The sequence below is a fragment of the Polypterus senegalus genome, chromosome 4 (assembly GCF_016835505.1).
Source record: "Polypterus senegalus isolate Bchr_013 chromosome 4, ASM1683550v1, whole genome shotgun sequence".
NCBI classification, from domain to species: Eukaryota; Metazoa; Chordata; class Cladistia; order Polypteriformes; family Polypteridae; genus Polypterus; species Polypterus senegalus.
In genome coordinates, this window is record NC_053157.1 from 238,957,269 (window position 1) to 238,978,408 (window position 21,140).

The 21,140-nt window shown below is 42.2% G+C and overlaps 1 protein-coding gene across 1 annotated transcript; it reads left to right on the top strand.

Moving 5' to 3' along the window:
* Positions 1 to 16,247: 16,247 nt before the first annotated feature.
* LOC120528234 (zona pellucida sperm-binding protein 4-like) lies at positions 16,248 to 20,463 on the top strand. Its single transcript, XM_039752350.1, has 13 exons — positions 16,248 to 16,451; positions 16,541 to 16,662; positions 16,755 to 16,827; positions 16,897 to 17,055; positions 17,130 to 17,317; positions 17,556 to 17,653; positions 17,728 to 17,855; positions 17,988 to 18,177; positions 18,246 to 18,393; positions 18,554 to 18,629; positions 18,811 to 18,933; positions 20,069 to 20,221; positions 20,314 to 20,463. Exons 1-13 carry the CDS (start codon positions 16,391 to 16,393, stop codon positions 20,430 to 20,432), a joined length of 1,638 nt encoding a protein of 545 aa, XP_039608284.1. The 5' UTR covers positions 16,248 to 16,390; the 3' UTR covers positions 20,433 to 20,463.
* Positions 20,464 to 21,140: the final 677 nt, after the last annotated feature.

The window sequence follows — 21,140 nt, forward strand, 5'->3', positions numbered from 1 at the left end:
TACCAGGAAATTTTAGAGCACTTCATGCTTCCTGCTGCTGACGAACTTTATGGAGATGCAGATTTCATTTTTCAACAGGACCTGGCACCTGCACACAGTGCCAAAGCTACCAGTACCTGGTTTAAGGACCATGGTATCCCTGTTCTTGATTGGCCAGCAAACTCGCCTGACCTTAACCCCATAGAAAATCTATTGGGTATTGTGAAGAGGAAGATGCAATACGCCAGAGCCAACAATTCAGAAGAGCTGAAGGCCACTATCAGAGCAACATGGGCTCTTCTAACACCTGAGCAGTGCCACAGATTGACCGACTCCATGCCACGCCGCATTGCTGCAGTAATCCAGGCAAAAGGAGCCTCAACTAAATATTGAGTGCTGTACAGGCTCATACTTTTCATGTTCATACCTTTCAGTTGCCCAACATTTCTAAAAATCCTTTTTTTTACATTGGTCTTAATTGATATTCTAATTTTCTGAGATTCTGAATTTGAGACTTTTATTAGTTGTCAGATATAATCATCAAAATTAACAGAATAAACATTTGAAATACATCAGTCTGTGTGTAATGAATGAATCTAATATACAAGTTTCAGTTTTTGAATGGAATTACTGAAATAAATCAGCTTTGTCACGATATTCTAATTTTATGACTAGCACCTGTATATGCGAAATCCGACAATTCGGAAAGATTTCAAATCGCTGAAAATGATCGAATGTAACCCTTAGCCAATAACCCCAGTAACATGAACCAGCGGCAAAATAAGAGAAAAAGAAGCAGGCGTCTTCCACCTTCGATTAACCAGTAAAATAAATCTGTATAAATTTACAAAAATGAATGTCTAACTAATTAATAATGCGATTGAAATTATGAGTTACGCGCTCAAACCGATTGTTGTCGGGCGCTCTGAATGTGTCAGACTGAACAACTGAATTAGATTTACGTTTACAACTGCCTGGCTAAATGTCCTACCACGCGTGCCAAGAAACACAAAAAGTTTAGTAGTAAAAAATGAACAAGTCCTCCCACCATCGCCTTCAAAAAGTGTCCCCCCAAAGCAAAAAGTTTGGGTTCGAAATCTCTTTCACAAGCGCCTGAAGTAAGTAGTTTTTAGCCACGGGACAATCAGTCAACAACCGACTTACAAATATCTCCGTGTTAAATGGAAAAATGGTCAAATACAATGCAATTTATTTTTACATAAAATCACACAAGAAGTGCTGCAATGGGTTTTAACAGGCCGTGCCTTATGACAGCCCCCCAGCCTTGACTCTCTAAGAAGACAAGGAAAATCCCCTGTAGGGAAAAAATGGAAGAAACCTTGGGAAAGGCAATTCAAAGAGAGACCCCTTTGCAGGTAGGTTGGGTTTGCAGTATGTATCAAAAAAGGGGGTCAATAAAACACAATACACAGAACAGAACACAAGTAATCCTCAATACAGTTTAAAAGTGCAAAAGAAATACTACAAGTACAGAGCAGAATTCAACAGAAGATGATATCCCATAATATGATTTGAATTTGTTTAGAGTCCTGCAGACCTCCGCCATCAAGCTGCCTCCCAATATTGGCCATTCCACAGCTGAGTCAGAGCGGCGACAGCCAATCCGATGGAAGGATCCCTCTTACTTGACGATTCTGGCAATCCTCCATCAGAGACAACTTTACCTTAGGCTGGTGGGCAGTGGGCACCAAGTGCCACATTTTAGTCCAGTGAAGAGAAACAGAACAGGTATGGGTTAATAACAAATTATAACTATTATATTACTTACAGCCATATGACAAAGTTTGAGAACCCCTCCTAATTGTTTGGATTTTTGTTTACCATAAACTTAGCTTTCAAAGAAGCAACTTCCTTTTAACACTAGAATTACCAGAGCCTACGAAAAAACTCTTAGATCCGTCCCACGGTAAATCGCTTCGCACCTCTCCATCAGCGTCTTTTGTCCTGTAAATGTGTCGATAAGCAACAAACAGCAAGCAGCCTGCTATCACATCCCCCACCGCCGCACAGTTGTCTCTCCTCAAGTCTGTTTACCTGCGTGTCAGTTGTTTGGAGTTGTATAGAGTGAGAAGTCGAGCAAAGTTGTATTGCAGACCTTCTACACTTCCTGCTGTTCTGTGATGGATGTTGTAGCCCCACTCAAACGGAGACAATCCAAAGTCAAGCATGACCCATGGCTAAACGAACAAACTCATTCCATCAGGCAAAACTGTAGGCGGCTAGACCGTAAATGGAGGAAAGATGGTCTCACTGTTACCTTCGACTGCATGAGAGACGCGTGGTCCCAATACCAGAGAGCAGTCAGAGGTGCAAGGAACCGTTTTTTCGCTGACATAATCTCAAAAAACTCTGGCAATCAACGTGTTTTATACAAAACACTAAATGCTGTCCTCTCTCCAGCCATAACTGTTTTCTGTTCTGCCTCCACTGCTCTTTGTAATCAGATCCTCACATTTTTTCTGGTTAAGGTCACGAACATTAGATCCCAGATCCCCATTTCTTCTTCTGGCTCTGTTGATTTAGTCGCTCCTACACATGGCTCCCTCACCAGCTTTGAACCCATTTCGCTTCCCCATCTGGAAAAAATCGTCGCCTCAATGAAGCCTTCGGGCTCTCCGGACGATGTGGTGCCGTCCAGGCTGCTGAAAGATGTGTTTCCTCTGATTCGAGACAATGTTCTAAAGATCATAACTAGTAGTCTATCCTCAGCTATAGTTCTTCGTGCTTTCAAACACGCAGTTGTACATCTAATCGTGAAAAAACCTGATCTTGACCCTACCGTTCTCTCTAATCTTCGTCCAATCTCTAGACTACCTTTCTTATCAAAAGTACTCGAAAAAGTAGTTTATGAGCAATTAACTCATCACCTACAGGACCATCAGGTAATGGACCTTTTTCAGTCAGGCTTTAGGCCCCAACACAGCACAGAAACTGTGCATTTACGTGTCCTAAATGACGTCCTTTTTGCATTGGACGCGGGACTCCAAGTGATTATGGTTCTTTTCGACTTATCTGCCGCCTTCGACACAATCGATCACGATATCTTGATCTCCCGACTCGAATCCTGGGCTGGTGTATCTGGCTTAGCCCTCGACTGGTTCAGGTCATATTTCTGTAACAGGACTCTCAGAGTCATGCTAGACGATTTTTCATCTGAATCAGTCCCACTCCCATGTGGGGTCCTCCAGGGTTCCATTTTAGGGCCACTACTTTTTTCAATCTATATCCTGCCTTTAGGTGCAATTTTTAGAAAACATGTGATTTCATATCACCTATATGCTGACGACTGCCAAATTTATTTCTCCCTCAAGCCAACTGACTCCACCAAACCTCTTCTCGACTGCCTATCTGACATTAAGGACTGGCTGGCTGTAAACTTTCTTCACCTGAACGATTCAAAAACCGAGGTCATTTTTTTTTAGCCCCGACTGCAAACGGACCCCACCCCTTGGCCTCGACTCTCTTCCCATTCCAGTAACTTCGTCAATCTCCAATCTTGGAATCAAAATGGATATGGTCCTGAAAATGGTTGCTCAAGTCAACAGCACAGTAAAATCCTGCTTTTTCCATCTCAGGCGAATCGCCAAACTCAAGCCTATTCTGTCTAAGCACCTCCTGGAATCAGTAATCCATGCATTCATTACGTCCCGGCTTGACTACTCTAATTCTTGCCTTTATGGAATCAGTAAAGCCACTCTTTCTAGACTCCAACTGGCTCAGAATGCGGATGCAAGGCTTCTAACTGGAAGTAGCAGAAGCCAACACATTACACCGATTTTAAAAACCCTACACTGGCTGCCGGTAAGATTCACAATCGATTTTAAGATACTCCTCCTAACCTATAAGGCATTAAACGGTCTAGCCCCCGCCTATTTGAGTGTCTTGCTCCATCATCACAATCCTCTTCGTGTTCTTAGATCCGCAGATCAGCTGCTCCTAACCGTTCCCAAGGCACATTTTAAAGCTCGTGGTGAAAGGGCTTTCTCCGTCTGTGCACCCAGGCTCTGGAACTCCCTACCCTTAGTGGTTAGGCAAGCCGCCTCAGTCGCCACATTTAAATCACGCCTAAACACACTTCTTCACATTGGCTTTTAATTCTTAACCTGTATCATTTCCACTTGCTTCTTCCTATTTCTCAATTTTATTGGGTCCTCTGACCAGTTTTTAATATCTCTGTTTTAATTCTCTTATAATGTTTGTTTTTAATATTTTGTTTTTAGTCCTGCTTCTTTTTTTTTTTTTTTTAACTGTACAGCGCTTCGGTCAATTGTAATGCTGTGCTTTTAAGCGCTCAACAAATAAAATGGTATGGTATGGTAAAATCACACCTTTCATAAATACTATATCGTTATTTGGAGCACTAGCATTTCATGTACGTTCCGTGTCTACAATGACCTCTGAAAACACATCATTAAAAAAGAAACGTTTTTAATGTTTTAGTAATAATTGACAGAATGTAGACATGAAGTGTATAATGTGTGAAGCCTGAATTCCAAATACTAAAGAAACACTTTCACAAAAGGTACAAATATAACAGAACAAGTGCGCTTCTTTTCAAGAATATAACTGCAGAAAAACAACCAGTGTTAGGGTGTGACATTGACACGTATTTACTACGAGCACTTCGGTGGCGCAACGGTATCAACTGTTGACTGGTAATCAAAACTTCACGGGTTCGATACCGGAGGAGTCTGTTTTGAGAAGTCAGCTGCTCTTATTCTTACTATTTTAGAATAAAAACATACATTTAATTCCAGTCTGTAACAGCCGGTGTAATTTATGACACTTAGAAAGGTTAGCTTTGTTTTTTATATAGTTTTATTCTCTCAGTTGCGTTCACGATCCCACCACAACATTTGACACTGTTATAGTGAGTCTTTATGTGAAAACAGCAGAGGTGTATTCAGATGATGTTGATGGTTCTACATCGGAGCAAGAATGCACGCCACACTTTTGACATCGATGTACTTTGTATACAGTATGTAAAAGGCAAGATCTGCAGTCTACTTCTGATTTTAAGCTGTAGGAAGTAAGTACAAAAGTAAAGGTAAATAAAATTCGATCTGGCTCTTATATACAAAGTACAGCGACGGCAAATTCAACCTTCAGCTATAGACTCTTCAGTACGCGAGCGACTCTTCATGGTAGTGTTTAGAACTGGACTATGCATGTGCCCCAAAACATTAACATTTATATGTTACTTACGTAAAAACCAGATCAAATGTTATTTACCTTGAGTTATTTACTTACTTCCTACTGCGTAATGTCATAAGTAGACTGCAGATCTTCTCATGTACATATACAAATTGCAGCGATGGCAACAGTGCGGCGTGCATTCTTACTCCAATGGTGAACTGTCGTCATGATCTGAAAACACTTCTGTTATAGCCTGTCTTCATGTGAAAACAGCAGGGTCAAATGTGGGGGCGGGGGGGGGATCATGAACGCAACTGAGAGAATAAAACTGAATAATAAAAAAAAAGCTAACCTTTACAAGTATCATACATTTACACCGGCTGTTACAGAGTGGAATCAAATGTATGTTTTTATTCTAAAACTAGACATTAAGCCCGTTAAAATAGCGGGCGCTAGAACAGTAGTGCATAAACATTTGTATGAACAGTTTATATTAAATGGCAAGGGACCTTGTATGTGGCTGTAATATGCGTCACTGTATTGTGTGCCTTTAATTTTCTCTCTCAGTAATTAGAACAATTAGAACAATCTAGACGAGAACAGGCCATTCAGCCCAACAAAGCTCGCCAGTCCTTTTCACTTGCTTCCTCCAAGAAAACATCAAGTCGAGTTTTGAAAGTCCCTAACGTCTTACTGTCTACCACACTACTTGGTAACTTATTCCAAGTGTCTATCGTTCTTTGTGTAAAGAAAAACTTCCTAATGTTTGTGCGAAATTTACCCTTAACAAGTTTCCAACTGTGTCCCCGTGTTCTTGATGAGCTCATTTTAAAATACAAGTCTCGATCCACTGTACTAATTCCCTTCATAATTTTAAACACTTCAATCATGTCACCTCTTAATCTTCTTTTGCTTAAACTGTAAAGGCTCAGCTCTTTTAATCTTTCCTCATAATTCAACCCCTGTAGACCTGGAATCAGCCTAGTCGCTCTTCTCTGGACCTTTTCTAGTGCTGCTATGTCCTTTTGTAGCCTGGAGACCAAAACTGCACACAGTACTCAAGATGAGGCCTCACCAGTGCATTATAAAGGTTGAGCATAACCTCCTTGGACTTGTACTCCACAGATCGTGCTATATAACCTAACATTCTGTTAGCCTTCTTAATGGCTTCTGAACACTTAAGAAGGCTGATAGCTTGGAGTCCACTATGACTCCTAAATCCTTCTCATAAGGTGTACTCTCAATTTTTTGACCGCCCATTGTGTATTCAAACCTAATATTTTTACTTCCTATGTGTAATACTTTACATTTACTGACATTAAATTTCATCTGCCACAAATCTGCCCAAGCCTGTATGCTATCCAAGTCCTTCTGTAATGATATAACGGATTCCAAATTATCTGCTAATCCACCTATCTTGGTATCATCTGCAAACTTAACCAGCTTGTTACTTATATTCCTATCTAAATCATTTATATATATTAAAAATAGCAGCGGCCCTAGCACTGACCCCTGTGGAACACCACTCTTAACATCAGCCAGTTCTGATGAGGTTCCTCGCACCATCACCCTCTGCTTCCTGTGTCTGAGCCAATTCTGCACCCATCTAAAAACATCACCCTGAACTCCCACTTCTTTTAACTTGATGCCCAACCTCTCATGTGGCACCTTATCAAATGCTTTCTGAAAGTCCAGATAAATAATATCATAAGCTCCACTTTGATCGTATCCTTTTGTTGCCTCCTCATAGAATTCCAACATGTTAGTAAAACACGACCTCCCCCTTCTGAACCCATGCTGACTGTTCAGAATAACTCCTGTCCTTGTCATGTGTTGCTCAATCTTATCCTTATAATTCCTTCCATTAATTTTCCTGTGATGCTTGTTAAGCTTACTGGCCTATAGTTGCTTGGATCTGCCCTGTCACCCTTTTTATATAATGGGATGATATTTGCCATTTTCCAGTCCTTTGGAATCTCTCAGTGCACAGTGACTTCCTAAAAATACGTGTCAAGGGTTTATATATGTACTCACTAGCCTCCTTAAGAACACGAGGATAAATATTATCTGGGCCTGGTGATTTGTTTGATTTCATCTTATTTAATCTGAGCAGCACTTCTCCCTCTACAATTTCCAAATCCCTCAGTACCTCCTTAGTAGTTGTGTTTACCTCTGACAAGTGAGCAAGTGGATAACCTGCCAAACACCTCAGAAAAATGTAAGTTTAGGGCATCTGCTATTTCATTGTCTGTATCTTTTAATTCCCTTTACTATTCCTGATGAACTTGACCTCCTCCTTAACTGTTCTTTTACTACTAAAATACTGAAAGAATCTCTTGGGGTCTTCTTTCGCCTTATCTGCTATATTCCTCTCCAACTGTCTTTTAGCCTCTCTGATATCCTTCTTAATGGTTGCCCTCATTTTCTCATACGCACGGTTCTCTTTGCAGTCATTAGTCTTATATGCCTTATACAGCAGTTTTTCCTTTGCAACTTCTTTTTAAATCTTTATTAATCCATCGTGGAGATTTTTTTAGTTTCCTATTACTTCCAAATTTAGGTATGTATCTGTCCTGCATTACATGTAAAACATTTTTAAACCTGTTCCACTGCTCCTCGACTGTCTCCACATTTAAAAGCTTATCCCAGTCTATCCTACTTAGACTTTGTCGCATCTGCTCAAAATTAGCCCTACTAAAGTTCAACTTAACAATTTTAGTCTTTGCATCTGTACTCTTACAAAATACTGAGAATTGTATTACATTATGGTCACTTGACCCTAGTGGTTCAATCACCTCTACACCCTCAATTCTATCCTGATTATTACAGAATACTAAATCCAGACAGGCTTCACCCCGTGTCGGTGCTTTAACATGCTGTCTTAAAAAACAGTCACTGATTACTTCTAAAAACTCCTGCTCTTGTGCTCCTCCATCTGCAAGGTTATCCCAGTTAATATTTGGATAATTAAAGTCCCCCATGACTATAATATCCCCCTGTAAACTTGCCTTTTTGATCAACAACAACAACAACATTTATTTATATAGCACATTTTCATACAAACAGTAGCTCAAAGTGCTTTACATATTAAAGAATAGAAAAATGAAAGACATAATAAAAAAATAAATCAACATTAACATCGAATAAGAGTAAGGTTCAATGGCCAGGGGACAGAAAAACAAAAAACTCCAGACGGCTGGAGAAAAAATAAAATCTGTAGGGATTCCAGACCATGATACCGCCCAGTCCCCTCTTGATATTACTAAAAAGATGTGTGTTGAAATTACTGTCTGAATTGGGTGGTCTATAACACACTCCTAAAATGAGACCTTTTTCCCTAATATTTTCCAGGTGAAGCCACATGTCCTCACTAAGATGGGGCTCATCATCCAACTGAAGATGACTTACATTTAATTCCTGTTTGGCATAAACAGCAACCCCACCTCCTTTTCTGTTCTGTCTATCCTTCCTAAAAAATGTGTATCCCTCTATGTTACACTCATCCCCATCTTTGTTATTTAGCCAGGTTTCCGTTATTGCTATAATATCATAATTGTGCTCTGCTACATACAACTCCAACTCACTTACCTTATTTTTGATACTTCTAGCATTAAGGCAAGCTATTTTTAATGTGTTAATCCTTCTATCTTTACGTGTTTGCTTAAAATTTACATTACTATGCATTTTTATTTCTACACCATTGTTTGTTCTTCCATGTATAGATCTAAATCTGGCCTGTCCTAAACTCCCTGCCCCCCCATTCCCTAGTTTAAACAATCCTCGACTAGCCTACACATACGCCTCCCCAATACATTGGTGCCCCTCCGGTTCAGATGTAACCCGTCCACGCGGAACAGGTCCCATCTGTTCCAAAAGGAGTCCCAATGCCCCATAAACCTATACCCTTCTACCCTGCACCAAGATTTGAGCCACGCGTTAAGCCTTCTAATCTCCTCAATCTTACCTGGACTGGCGCGTGGCACAGGCAGAACTTCGGAGAAGACTACCTTGTCAGTTCTGCTCCTCAGCTTGGTACCTAACTCTTTGAATTTGGATCGCAGAACTGACAGACTACCCTTATGTATGTCATTTGTTCCAACGTGGACAATGACAACTGGATCCACCCCGCTCTGGCCAAGAGCCTATCCACCCTTCCAGGAGGTCTCCCACCTGTGCTCCCGGAAGGCAACACACCGTACGAGACTCTCTCTCTCTGGAGCACACCTGCGCTTCAATCCCCCTAATGATTGAGTCCCCAACTATCACTACCTCCTCTTTTGGGAACTGGTTTTGAGGTGGCCCGTTGGGGCTCCTCAACCCTGCCTACCACCTCAGAATTATCAGAGTCACCATCCAGCTCCGCCAGGACATGATAACGGTTAGACACTTCTAATTCTGGGGTTGATGCCCCCGGACAGTGTGCACCCTTTACCTTACGCCTTGCGACCGTGACCCACCTATTCCTACCTGTCTGGTCTGGAATCTCCTCCGCGCCACCTTAGGGGTGCACACTATCTCTAAAGGACACCTGGGCCAAGTCCGCCAATTCTCTATTACAACGCAGGTCAGCCAACTCCTCCTCCAGTTCAGCGACCCTGAGCTCGAGGTGCTGGATCAGCTGGCATCTCTTGCAGATGTAGCCCTCATAGACAACTGGCTCTTCCAAACCATCATCTAAAAAGTCCAACATCCAACAGGACTTGCATTGCACTGGCCTCATTATTAAAATTTGATTTGGGATTACTAAGCTGCCTTAACTATATATATTTTTTTTCTTAAAATTAAATTTCTTCTTCTTTCAGCTGCTCCTTAACTTAAATGGTAACACTAAGATCTGCTACAGATATTTTACACCTTTTCCCCCTTAAGCTCCTGTACTGTTCTCCCTCTCAGCTGCCTGCCTTTCTATGAGGTTAACTTTACTTTTCTCTGTCTCTTCTAGCTTTGCGCTCTTCTTACTTATAAGCTCTTCACTCGCACTGTTTGTATTCCCCCGTATTAATGAACCAATACGCTGTCGCCCACTTAACTGTTCTGCCTCTGGACCGCTAAGGACTGTTTAATCTAAAATAAACAAATAAATAAAACTTTACTACCTTATTTGCTCCTACTGCTCCTTGTGCCTGATCGGTGTCTTAACGCAGGCCGCTTACCTGCGCACTACTGAGTTTCCACCTTTTACTGCTTTGAAGTCAGCCGCGGCCTTTTTTTCTTTTCCTTTAAACTAAGGAATCGCTGTTACGACGACGCGGTTATTTATTTACAAATGCCGATATCAGTTACTGCTGCTTTCTACCCTGCCGCCTCGATGCTAATTCAAATACAGATAACAAGAAAAAGAACAAGTACAAATAACTTTTCCAAGCGCACTTCCAAACACCCAGCTACTTTTGCTCTTGTGCGGGCGAAAAAAAAAGCAAAAAAAAAACCCTTCTAAAGGGAAAAAAGCTTTAAAAAATTCCCACACGGTTCCTTAGAGGCAACCAAAACCCAAGTTTTTAAGAGCAAAATGTATTTTTTTAATGTAAATCTCACACCACAGAACAAACCAACACTCTCAACAGACTCTAGCGTTTGCAAAGCACACGTCAGCACAAAGCACACGTGACTCTCAGCTCTACTGGTTTGTATTTCCGTGAAATGCCTGTAATTTTGTCCGACAGTAATACAGTGGAACCTCGGTTCACGACCATAATCCGCTCCAGATCGTATGAACTGTATGTAAATATATATTTTTTTTAAGTTTTTAAGCACAAATATAGTTAACTATACCATAGAAAGCACAGCGTAATAGTAAACTAAATGTTAAAACATTGAATAACACGGAGAAAACCTTGAATTGGCGACTCTAAATTGGCCCTAGTGTGTGGGTGTGTTTGTGTGTGTCCTGCGGTGGGTTGGCACCCTGCCCAGGATTGGTTCCTGCCTTATGCCCTGTGTTGGATGGCATTGGCTCCAGCAGAACCCCGTGACCCTGTATTCGGATTCAGCGGGTTAGAAAATGGATGGATGGATGGAGAAAATCTTGAACAACAGAGAAAACTAACACTGCAAGAATCTACGCAATAGCCTATTGACCCGCTCGCTAAAAACTATTTTTTAATGAGTTTTAAGCACAGGGGAAAAATTGAACATTTGAAAAATCTGTAATTTTATAAACAACCAAGAAAAGTAACATTGCAACAATGCACGCGCGCACCTGTATGTGTGTGTGTGTCTCTCACGTGTGTGTCTCTTAAGCGCACGCCTCTGTGTCTGTGTGTGTGTCTGTCTGTCTGTCTGTCGCCTGTCTCTGTCTGTCTGTCGTGTGTGTGTGTGTGTGTGTGTGTGTGTGTGTGTGTGTGTGTGTGTGTGTGTGTGTGATTCGCGCGCTCCTCTGTGTGTGTCTGTCTCTCTCTGCACATGGAACGCACAGTAAGAGACTGAACACGTGCTGTGTGGCCCCGCACATGCGCACTTCTCCAGAAGACACACACACACGGACACTGGACGCACACAAGGGTTTTATTAAAGAGGATGATAGTAAGAATAAGAGCAGCTCACTTCTCAAAACGAACTTGTTGGGGATGAAAACCATAAGGTTTTGATTGCCAGTCAACAGTTGATACCGTTTTGCCACCAAAGCGGTCGTAGCAACTGCGTGTCAATGACCCACCCTAACGCGGGTTCTTTTGTCTGCAGTTATATTTTTGAATAAAAGCGCATTTGTTTTATTATATTTCACATCATTAAAAAAACAACACTTTTCATATTTAAAATCAAGATCTGTGAGTGTCTTTTCACCAACAGATGCCCCACAGCTGCTGGACCCCACGACCCTGCCAGCATTGAACAGAGTAGGAGCAGAACACGTCACTGTTGGACCTCAAAATCAACTGGGAAAAACAAAGAGGGTTTGCATTCTCTCGGCACAGCACTTACTATACCAGTGTACAGCCGGCCATGAAATCCAGCAACCTTCAGTGACTCCCATGAAGTCTCAGGATGTCCCACAGGGCAGCTCAGTCAACTGAGTCAAACGCTTTACAAAAATTGACAAAGAATGCAAAGAACCTCTGATGATATTCGCGGTTGAACACCATGAGAACCCTCAGTGGCAGCATGTGGTCAATGGCAGACTTCTTAGGCATTAAACCAGACTGCTCTGGTCTCTGGTAGGTAAGCAAGAGGTCATGGGTCCTACAAAGGATGACAATAACAAGGACCTTACCTGTCACTGAGAGCCGTGTTATCCCCTTACATTCACTACAATCCTGATAATCACCCTTCCCATTGCACACAGTACGACAGGTCCCGCTTTATAGTCAGTTGGAATGATTCGCGTCTCCAAAATGAAAGCAAACATTGGCTTGCAATTTCAGAGCCTGACCACCAGCCTGGAGAAGTTCATCACTACTGTAAAAACATTGAACACAAGCAACATATGGCAGAATTCATAGCGTTATACATTAAAAAACTGTAAACATGTGAACATTCTAATTTACTTATTTAAAAATACAGCAGTTTTTTAAAGTGGAAAAATTTGAAAGCAGCAAAAAAAAAAAAAATTCTTCTGTAAAGATAAGCGAAGAGGAAATAAAAAAAAAAACGTGTTTGAAAGGCATAAATATAAAGCGTCTCCTTAAAATGAAATCAGTGCCAATCGGCTACATTACCGTCGATATGTGATTATATTTATGTAGAAGAATTCAGGACCGGGGTAATAAGACTTTATAAAGTGGCTGCTTAAACAGGATTTTATAAAACGAACGAAAAAGCACCTCGGAAATTAGCTGTGTGTATTTTAAAGTTACGCGTTAATCGCTAATATTGAGAATCGATTTTGGGAAACTCATCACTGAAAGGATAGACGCTAAGTCTAAATGCTAAAAAAAAGCTGAATACAAAAAGATACTATTTTTGTTAAAAACAATAATAAAAAACGTAGCAAAGAAATACGGGAGCACATTTATTATTTCTTCCCCAAATCCAATATAAGGAGGGATTTTGTCTTCTGCATCATAACAACACTGAACGTAAAAAATTAATAATAAATAAAATAAATTCAGTTGACATCGATACTGCTGGACGTATTATATTGACTATTACAATTTTTAAACAATCAGATATTATTAACACAGAAGACAAAGAATGTGGTTTAAGATCATCCAACATGGCGCAGGATCATTCCCAAACCGTCTTTTTTACAAAGTTCCTCTTTAGAAATTCTTGTTGATCACACATAACTCGTCTCTTTTTCTTCGTGATGTTTCCTGATTTCCTTTATTAAATTAACAGACAGGTTTGTATTTCCGTGAAATGCCTGTAATTTTGTCCGACAGTAATACAGTGGAACCTCGGTTCACGACCATAATCCGCTCCAGACCGTATGAACTGTATGTAAATATATATTTTTTTTAAGTTTTTAAGCACAAATATAGTTAACTATACCATAGAAAGCACAGCGTAATAGTAGACTAAATGTTAAAACATTGAATAACACGGAGAAAACCTTGAATTGGCGACTCTAAATTGGCCCTAGTGTGTGCTTGGTGTGTGGGTGTGTTTGTGTGTGTCCTGCGGTGGGTTGGCACCCTGCCCAGGATTGGTTCCTGCCTTGTGCACTGTGTTGGCTGGGATTGGCTCCAGCAGAACCCCGTGACCCTGTATTCGGATTCCGCGGGTAAGAAAATGGATGGATAAATGGAGAAAATCTTGAACAACAGAGAAAACTAACACTGCAAGAATTTACGCTATAGCCTATTGACCGGCTCGCTAAAAACTATTTTTTTAATGAGTTTTAAGCACAGGGGAAAAAATGAACATTTGAAAAATCTGTAATTTTATAAACAACCAAGAAAAGTAACATTGTAACAATGCACGCGCGCACCTGTGTGTGTGTGTGTGTCTCTCACGTGTGTGTCTCTTAAGCGCACGCCTCTGTGTCTGTGTGCATGTCTGTCTGTCTCTCGCCTTTCTCTGTCTGTCTGTCGCGCGTGCCTGTTTGTATCGTGTGTATGTGTGTGTGATTCGCGCGCTCCTCTGTGTGTGTCTGTCTCTCTCTGCACAGGGAACGCACAGTAAGAGACTGAACACGTGCTGTGTGGCCCCGCACATGCGCACTTCTCCAGAAGACACACACACGGACACTGGACGCACACAAGGGTTTTATTAAAGAGGATGATAGTAAGAATAAGAGCAGCTCACTTCTCAAAACGAACTTGTCGGGGATCAAAACCATAAGGTTTTGATTGCCAGTCAACAGTTGATACCATTTTGCCACCAAAGCGGTCGTAGCAACTGCGTGTCAATGTCCCACCCCAACGCGGGTTCTTTGTCTGCAGTTATATTTTTGAATAAAAGCGCATTTGTTCTATTATATTCACATCATTAAAAAAACAACATTTTTCATATTTAAAATCAAGATCAGTGAATGTCTTTTCACCAACAGATGCCCCACAGTTGCTGGACCCCACGACCCTGCCAGCATTGAACACAATAGGAGCAGAACACGCCACTGTTGGACCCCAGAATCAACTGGGAAAAACACAGAGGGTTTGCCTTCTCTCTGCACAGCACTTACTATACCAGGATACAACCCGGCCATGAAATCCAGCAACCTTCAGTGACTCCCATGAAGTCTCAGGATGTCCCACAGGGCAGCTCTGTCAACTGAGTCAAACACTTTAAAAAAAATTGACAAAGAATTCAAAGAACCTCTGATGATATTCGCGGTTGAACACCATGAGAAACCTCAGTGGCAGGATGTGGTCAATGGCAGACTTCTTTAGGCGTAAAACGAGACTGCTCTGGTCTCTGGTAGGTGAACAAGAGATCATGGGTCCTACAAACAATGACACTAACAAGGACCTTACCTGTCACTGACAGCCGTGTTATCCCCTTGCATTCGCTACAATCCTGATAATCACCCTTCCCATTACACACAGTACGACAGGTCCCACTTTATAGTCATTTGGGATGATTCCCGTCTCCAAAATGAAAGCAAACATTGGCTTGCAATGTCAGAGCCTGACCACCAGCCTGGAGAAGTTCATCACTACTGTAAAAACATTGAACACAAGCAACATATTGCAGAATTCATAGCGTTATACATTAAAAAACTGTAAACATGTGAACATTGTAATTTACTTATTTAAAAATACAGCAGTTTTATAAAGTGGAAAAATTTGAAAGCAGCAAAAAAAAAAAATAATTCTTCTGTAAAGATAAGCGAAGAGGAAATAAAAAAAACGTGTTAGAAAGGCATAAATATAAAGCGTCTCCTTAAAATGATATCAGTGCCAATCGGCTACATTACCGTCGATATGTGATTATATTTTTGTAGAAGAATTCAGGACCGGGGTAATAAGACTTTATAAAGTGGCTGCTTAAACAGGATTTTATAAAACGAACGAAAAAGCACCTCGGAAATTAGCTGCGTGTATTTTAAAGTTACGCGTTAATCGCTAATATTGAGAATCGATTTTGGGAAACTCATCACTGAAAGGATAGACGCTAAGTCTAAATGTTAAAAAAAGCTGAAAACAGAAAAAATACTATTTTTGTTAAAAACAATAATAAAAAACGTAGCAAAGAAATACGGGAGCACATTTATTATTTCTTCCCCAAATCCAATATAAGGAGGAAATTTGACTTCTGCATCATAACAACACTGAACGTAAAAAATTAATAAATAAAATAAATTCAGTTGACATCGATACTGCTGGACGTATTATTATGACTATTACAATTTTAAACAATCAGATATTATTAACACAGAAGACAAAGAATGTGGTTTAAGATCATCCAACATGGCGCCGGATCATTCCCAAACCGACTTTTTTACAAAGTTCCTCTTTAGAAATTCTTGTTGATCACACATCTCGTCTCTTTTCCTTCGTGATGTTTCCTGTTTTCCTTTATTAAATTAACAGACAGGTCCACCTGCAGAGCCATCGTTTCTACGCGCTCTTTCTTTTGACGTATCAGTCCGATGTTGTGACGTGCTGATTGATCAATAAAGCCGCAGGTGCAGATTGAGTGGCGCCGATTTCCCGCGCTCCGTTCTCGCGCCTCCTCACTAACGAGTCACCTGCGTGCGCCGCTGCAGCCGCAGATGATTTAAACCCGCGCGCGCCCTCTCTACTTTATGTCTTGTTCCATTTTGCCGCATTTACAACATGGCGCGTTTGGATTACTGGTGTCTTTTTTGCCTGGTCGTTTGGGTGCAGGGTGCTCATTTGGCCTTTGCTCGATCAGAGGACGTGACTAAGAAATGCGACGACGAAACACGATGACCTTGTCATTTGCTGGTTCTCCACTTGTTTTTCTCCAGAGTGAGTGCGGCGTTCCCGCGATCACTGGGACTTCTCCGAACTTCGTGTAAATGTTGTCCTCGGACTTAAACTTTTGTATTTTATTTTAGAGACGAGAGGCGGACTTGTAAAGGTAACCAAGGAACTCCCAGGAATTGTCCTCCGTGTAATGTCTGGCCGCACCACACTAACGGTCCCCTTTTCTTCATCGTACGCTCACGTGTCTGAGCAGGTGAGTATCGCCGACGCTTTAGCTGTTGGTAGCTACTATTAATTAAGCTGTGTATCTTGTGTTGTGGTCTGAGCCTCTCCTGTTCTCTATAGGGCTCCCATTATGTCGTGACTGTTGCTGTTGGATCTCGATCAAATGTGAAAACATTCTCCTGTCCGAAGCCAGGTATGATTTCTCTTTTGCATTGGCACACTGAGTGTCTCTCCATCTAAATGGGCTTTTTAACCATCGCAGCCCGCCGATCTGGGAGTGTTGCTGAGAGATGCACAGTGGCAGATGGTGAGAAGCTCCCTTGTGGAGGGTCTTCATCCATCACTCAAGCAGAATGTGAAGCAAACAACTGTTGCTACGATTCAAGTAGCAGCACCAGTCCATGCTATTATGCTAATGATGGTGAGTGGTTGGAGGGTGTGAGTGAGCAAAGCTGGATCTTCAAGGATATTCATGCTTGTGTTTGCTTTGGCCAGTGACTGTGCAGTGCACCCTGGATGGCCAGTTTGTGGTGGTGGTATCTAAGAATGTGACCCTTCCTCCCTTGGAACTTGGCTCCCTCCAGTTGGTGGACAGTACTTCTGTTGGCTGCAGCCCTGTGACCAGCCTGTCCAGCTTTGTCATGTACCAGTTTCCAGTCAGTACCTGTGGCAGCACAGTTCAGGTGAGCCTCCATCTTGAATGTAGCAATGTTGGCTAGAAGGCAAACCTTAAGCCACTAGTCGAAAAATCAGTGTTTAGCATTGTCCTTTGCCATTTACATCTTATCAAGCCAAAGTTTTTTAATGGGGTTGATTCCTAGTCTAGAATCCCCCTCTAAGTGTAAAATGGAGTGTTTAGTGGTGTGGAAAGTTGACATTCCTACACTGTAGTCACTGGTGATTGCCATGTCCCTGTTTCAGATGGCTGGTGGCAATGTGACTTACCAGAACACCATGTCTGCTGCCATCACTGTGAGGACTGGTCCAGAGGGCTCCATCACCAGGGACAGTGTCTACAAGTAAGGCTTCTGAACCTGCTTCTTCTAACCATAAATGTGCTCTACCTGCTATGATGTGGTGTTTCTCTCCTCAGGTTATTCTTCCAGTGCACCTACTCGGGAAGCCAGGATGTGCAAGTGGAGGCTGAGGTGTATACTGTGGCGCCACCTCTTCCAGTAGTAGAGCAAGGGCCATTTGACCTGGAATTGGTCATTGCAACAGGTACTTAATGGTTTGTGGTTCCCATTGTGTGGTCTCCTTGTCTTTGAAGAGATGAAGTGCCTTTTTAACAACTGAGCAGTTTTGTAGCTTCAAGTCTTTGAAACATGATCATACCCCATCTTTCATGGTCAGATTCCTCCTATGGCTCCTACTATGTGGATGCTGACTACCCAGTGACCAAAACTTTGAGGGATCCTGTTGCTGTGGAAGTGCACATTTTGAACAGGACTGACCATAACCTTGTGCTGACTCTTGGGGACTGCTGGGTCACCCCAGGACCTTCTGCTTCCAGCCAGTCCCAGTGGAGCCTTCTGGTGAATGGGTAGGTGCCACCTGTGTGAGGGAGGTGTTGAAAGTTTAAGTGCTAACTGGTGGGTCTCCTTGTCCCAGGTGCCCATATACAGGGGACAACTACTTGACCAGCTTGGTGACTGTGGACAGCACATCTGGAGTGGAATACCCAAGTCATTACAAGAGATTTGTGTTTGAGATGTTTGCTTTTGTTGATCCTGTAGCTCAGCAAGCCTTGGCTGAAAAGGTAGAAATCTTGTGTTTTTGTGCAGCTTTGAGGCACCTTTGTCTTGAAGTATGCTGTGGTGGGCTACAGTTTGGTGTGCTGGGTATCCAAGGGGCAAGGACTCTTGACTTCTGGTGCTATGAGCGATTTTGTGTGGCTTCACCATTGTCCTTTTTTGTAGGTCTTCATCTACTGTGTTGCTGCTGCCTGCTATCCCTCTGCAACAGACCCCTGTACTCAAAGCTGCCCTGCAAGAAGTGTGTAGCCTACTTCAAATGAACAGACCAGTGATGCTGGTTATCTTTGTGGAACATTGACTCCATATTTGGAATCAATTTTTAAATGCAGAGCTAGAAGTTTGGAAGCAGTTGGGTTTCTCAAAATGGCTCCTAATGGTGGTTTTTGAACTAACCCTCTTCTCCCCATACTTGCTTTCAGGATCTGGCAGAGCTGCAGACAAGTTGGCACAAATTGCTTCATCCAGGAAGAATGTGCTCCTTCACAGTGGTCCTGTTGTCATTGAGGCTGACCAGGTACAAACATCCAGACTCAAGCAGGAAGGTAACCAAGTTTTAAAAATATTTTATTCTTTTGTCCACAAATGAGCAGTGGATTTGTAGCTGAACTATTTGACCATAAAGTTAATGGTCTCCCTCCTTTCCTTGGTCAGATTCCTCCTATGGTAGTATTTATGTACAATTTGTCAATCTATACATTGGTTTTGTCATTTGTGGTGAAGTATAAAAACAAGTGGTAATGTGCAGGTATGTGTGTGGACAAGTCAAATTCAGTTGTGTGAGGTAGACCAAATGAGGTGCACCGTAGTTCTAAACAACTGACTGGAGTTTTAGTCCAATGGATCTGGGAAAAGTTCTTAAAGTCCTGCATTTCATACTCCTATACTGCCTGCCTGAGGGTAGAAGTGTGAACCGTTCATGTTGGGAGTGAGGCAGTTCTCCTGTGGACTCTGCAGAGAGGACAGCAGGGTCCTGATCTTGGCAGTCTTTACCACTCTCTGTAGGAGTTTGTGGTCCATAGCAGTGTTGCTGTACCACACAGTGATGCAGCTGGTCCAGATGCTCTGAACAATGTAGCTGTAAAAGGTTGCTGGAGATCTTGGTCAACATACCAAATTTCCTCAGCCACCAAGTACAGCCACTGTTTAGCCCTCTTGACCAGCTGTGTGGCGTTGTGTCCAAGTGAGATCCTCACTGATGTAGATGCCCAGGTATTTAATGCTGCTCACCCTCTCCACTTGAAGCCTGCAGATGCACAGTGGCCAGTGAGGTGTCCTCCTCCTTATGTCCACTATCATCGCAGTCTTGTCTGAGGTTGTTGTCCTCACACCATGACACCAGACTGTCCACCTCCCTCCTGTAGGCCACCTCATCCCCACTAGTGTGTCCAATCGCTGCGGTGTCTGAACTTCAGGATATCTTTGTGGAAGGCAACATGGTGATTGAGCAGGGTGCAGAGGATGGGGTCTGAGGACATGTCCCTTTTGGGCTGCCTGTGTTTGTGATGATGGTGACTGAAATCTTATTCCCAATCCTGTCCGTGTAGGAGCCAGTCACAGAAGACCAGAGTTATTTTGTAGAGTGGGGTATGAAAACTGGACTTGTGGGGGGAAGTTTGGATAACTGCCTTCATAGGGGGCTCTCTGTCTGAAGCTAAACTTCACCCCATCTGCTTTCAGGATCTGGCAGAGGTGCAGACAAGTTGGCACAAATTGTTTCCTCCAGGAAAAATGTTCTCCTTCACAGTGGTCCTGTGGTCATGGTGGCTGACCAGGTGCAAAAATCCAGACTGGAGCATGAAGGTAACCATCTTGATTCTCCTACTGGAAAAGGCAAGAGTTCTGCTTTGTCAGTTTGGCTCGTCCTTGGTCTTCCTTTTTCTGTATGGCTTGTTGAGTAAATGTCTCTTGTCTTTCTCCCACAGCCCCTTTTCACACTGGATACCTGGTGCTGGGAGCTGCAGCTACCGTGTTAATGGTGGTCCTGATTTTGGCTGTAGTTGTTGTGAGGAGGAGGATGAACAGGCAGAAAGTGAATCTCTGAAAATTTTAATAAACATTTTTGGGTTACCTAATTGAGTGTATTGTCTAAATGCTCAGGTGGGGAGAAGATGGATGGTTATGCTTTGGAGTTTCACTTTATACCATTCAGATGTTTGGAGGGGTAGCCCACACCTCTTTCACACAGAAGGAATTCCTTTAGGAGTTGTTGCTTGGAGAGATGCAGATGATCCAGGAAGGGAGTTTGTTTTACGTCCTTTTGTAGGAATTGTGTGGTCACATGCAGAGTTGTAAGTTTGCAATACTAATGTGGGGAAAGTTCAACAGCTCCTTTTTTAGGTGATGCTCTGATCCCTGCTCTCGTACCTCTGCTTTCAGGGTGGGTTGCTTGACTTCATGCAATGGTCTAGGGTTTCATATTCCTCCAACCCCCACCCATAAAATTTCTCTCTAAACATTGTGTTTTTTTTTTTCCTCCTCCATTGAGTGTTTCTGGTTCTTAACAGATTTGTAAGACCAATGACTGACACATTTATTGTGGCACCAGTTAATTTACTGTACCTGACGTGATTGTTCAAGGAAAATAAATTACACACAAAGAGCTCCTGATAGGCAGTACTTGTAATTAAGGTGTTTAAACCTCCACCCCAGAGCTTGTGCATTTAAAATCCCACTACTGCCACCATTGTGACCATAAAGTCACTTGGTTTTATTTTTGGGCTGCTGCAAGGGGACCAATGTTATGAATTGC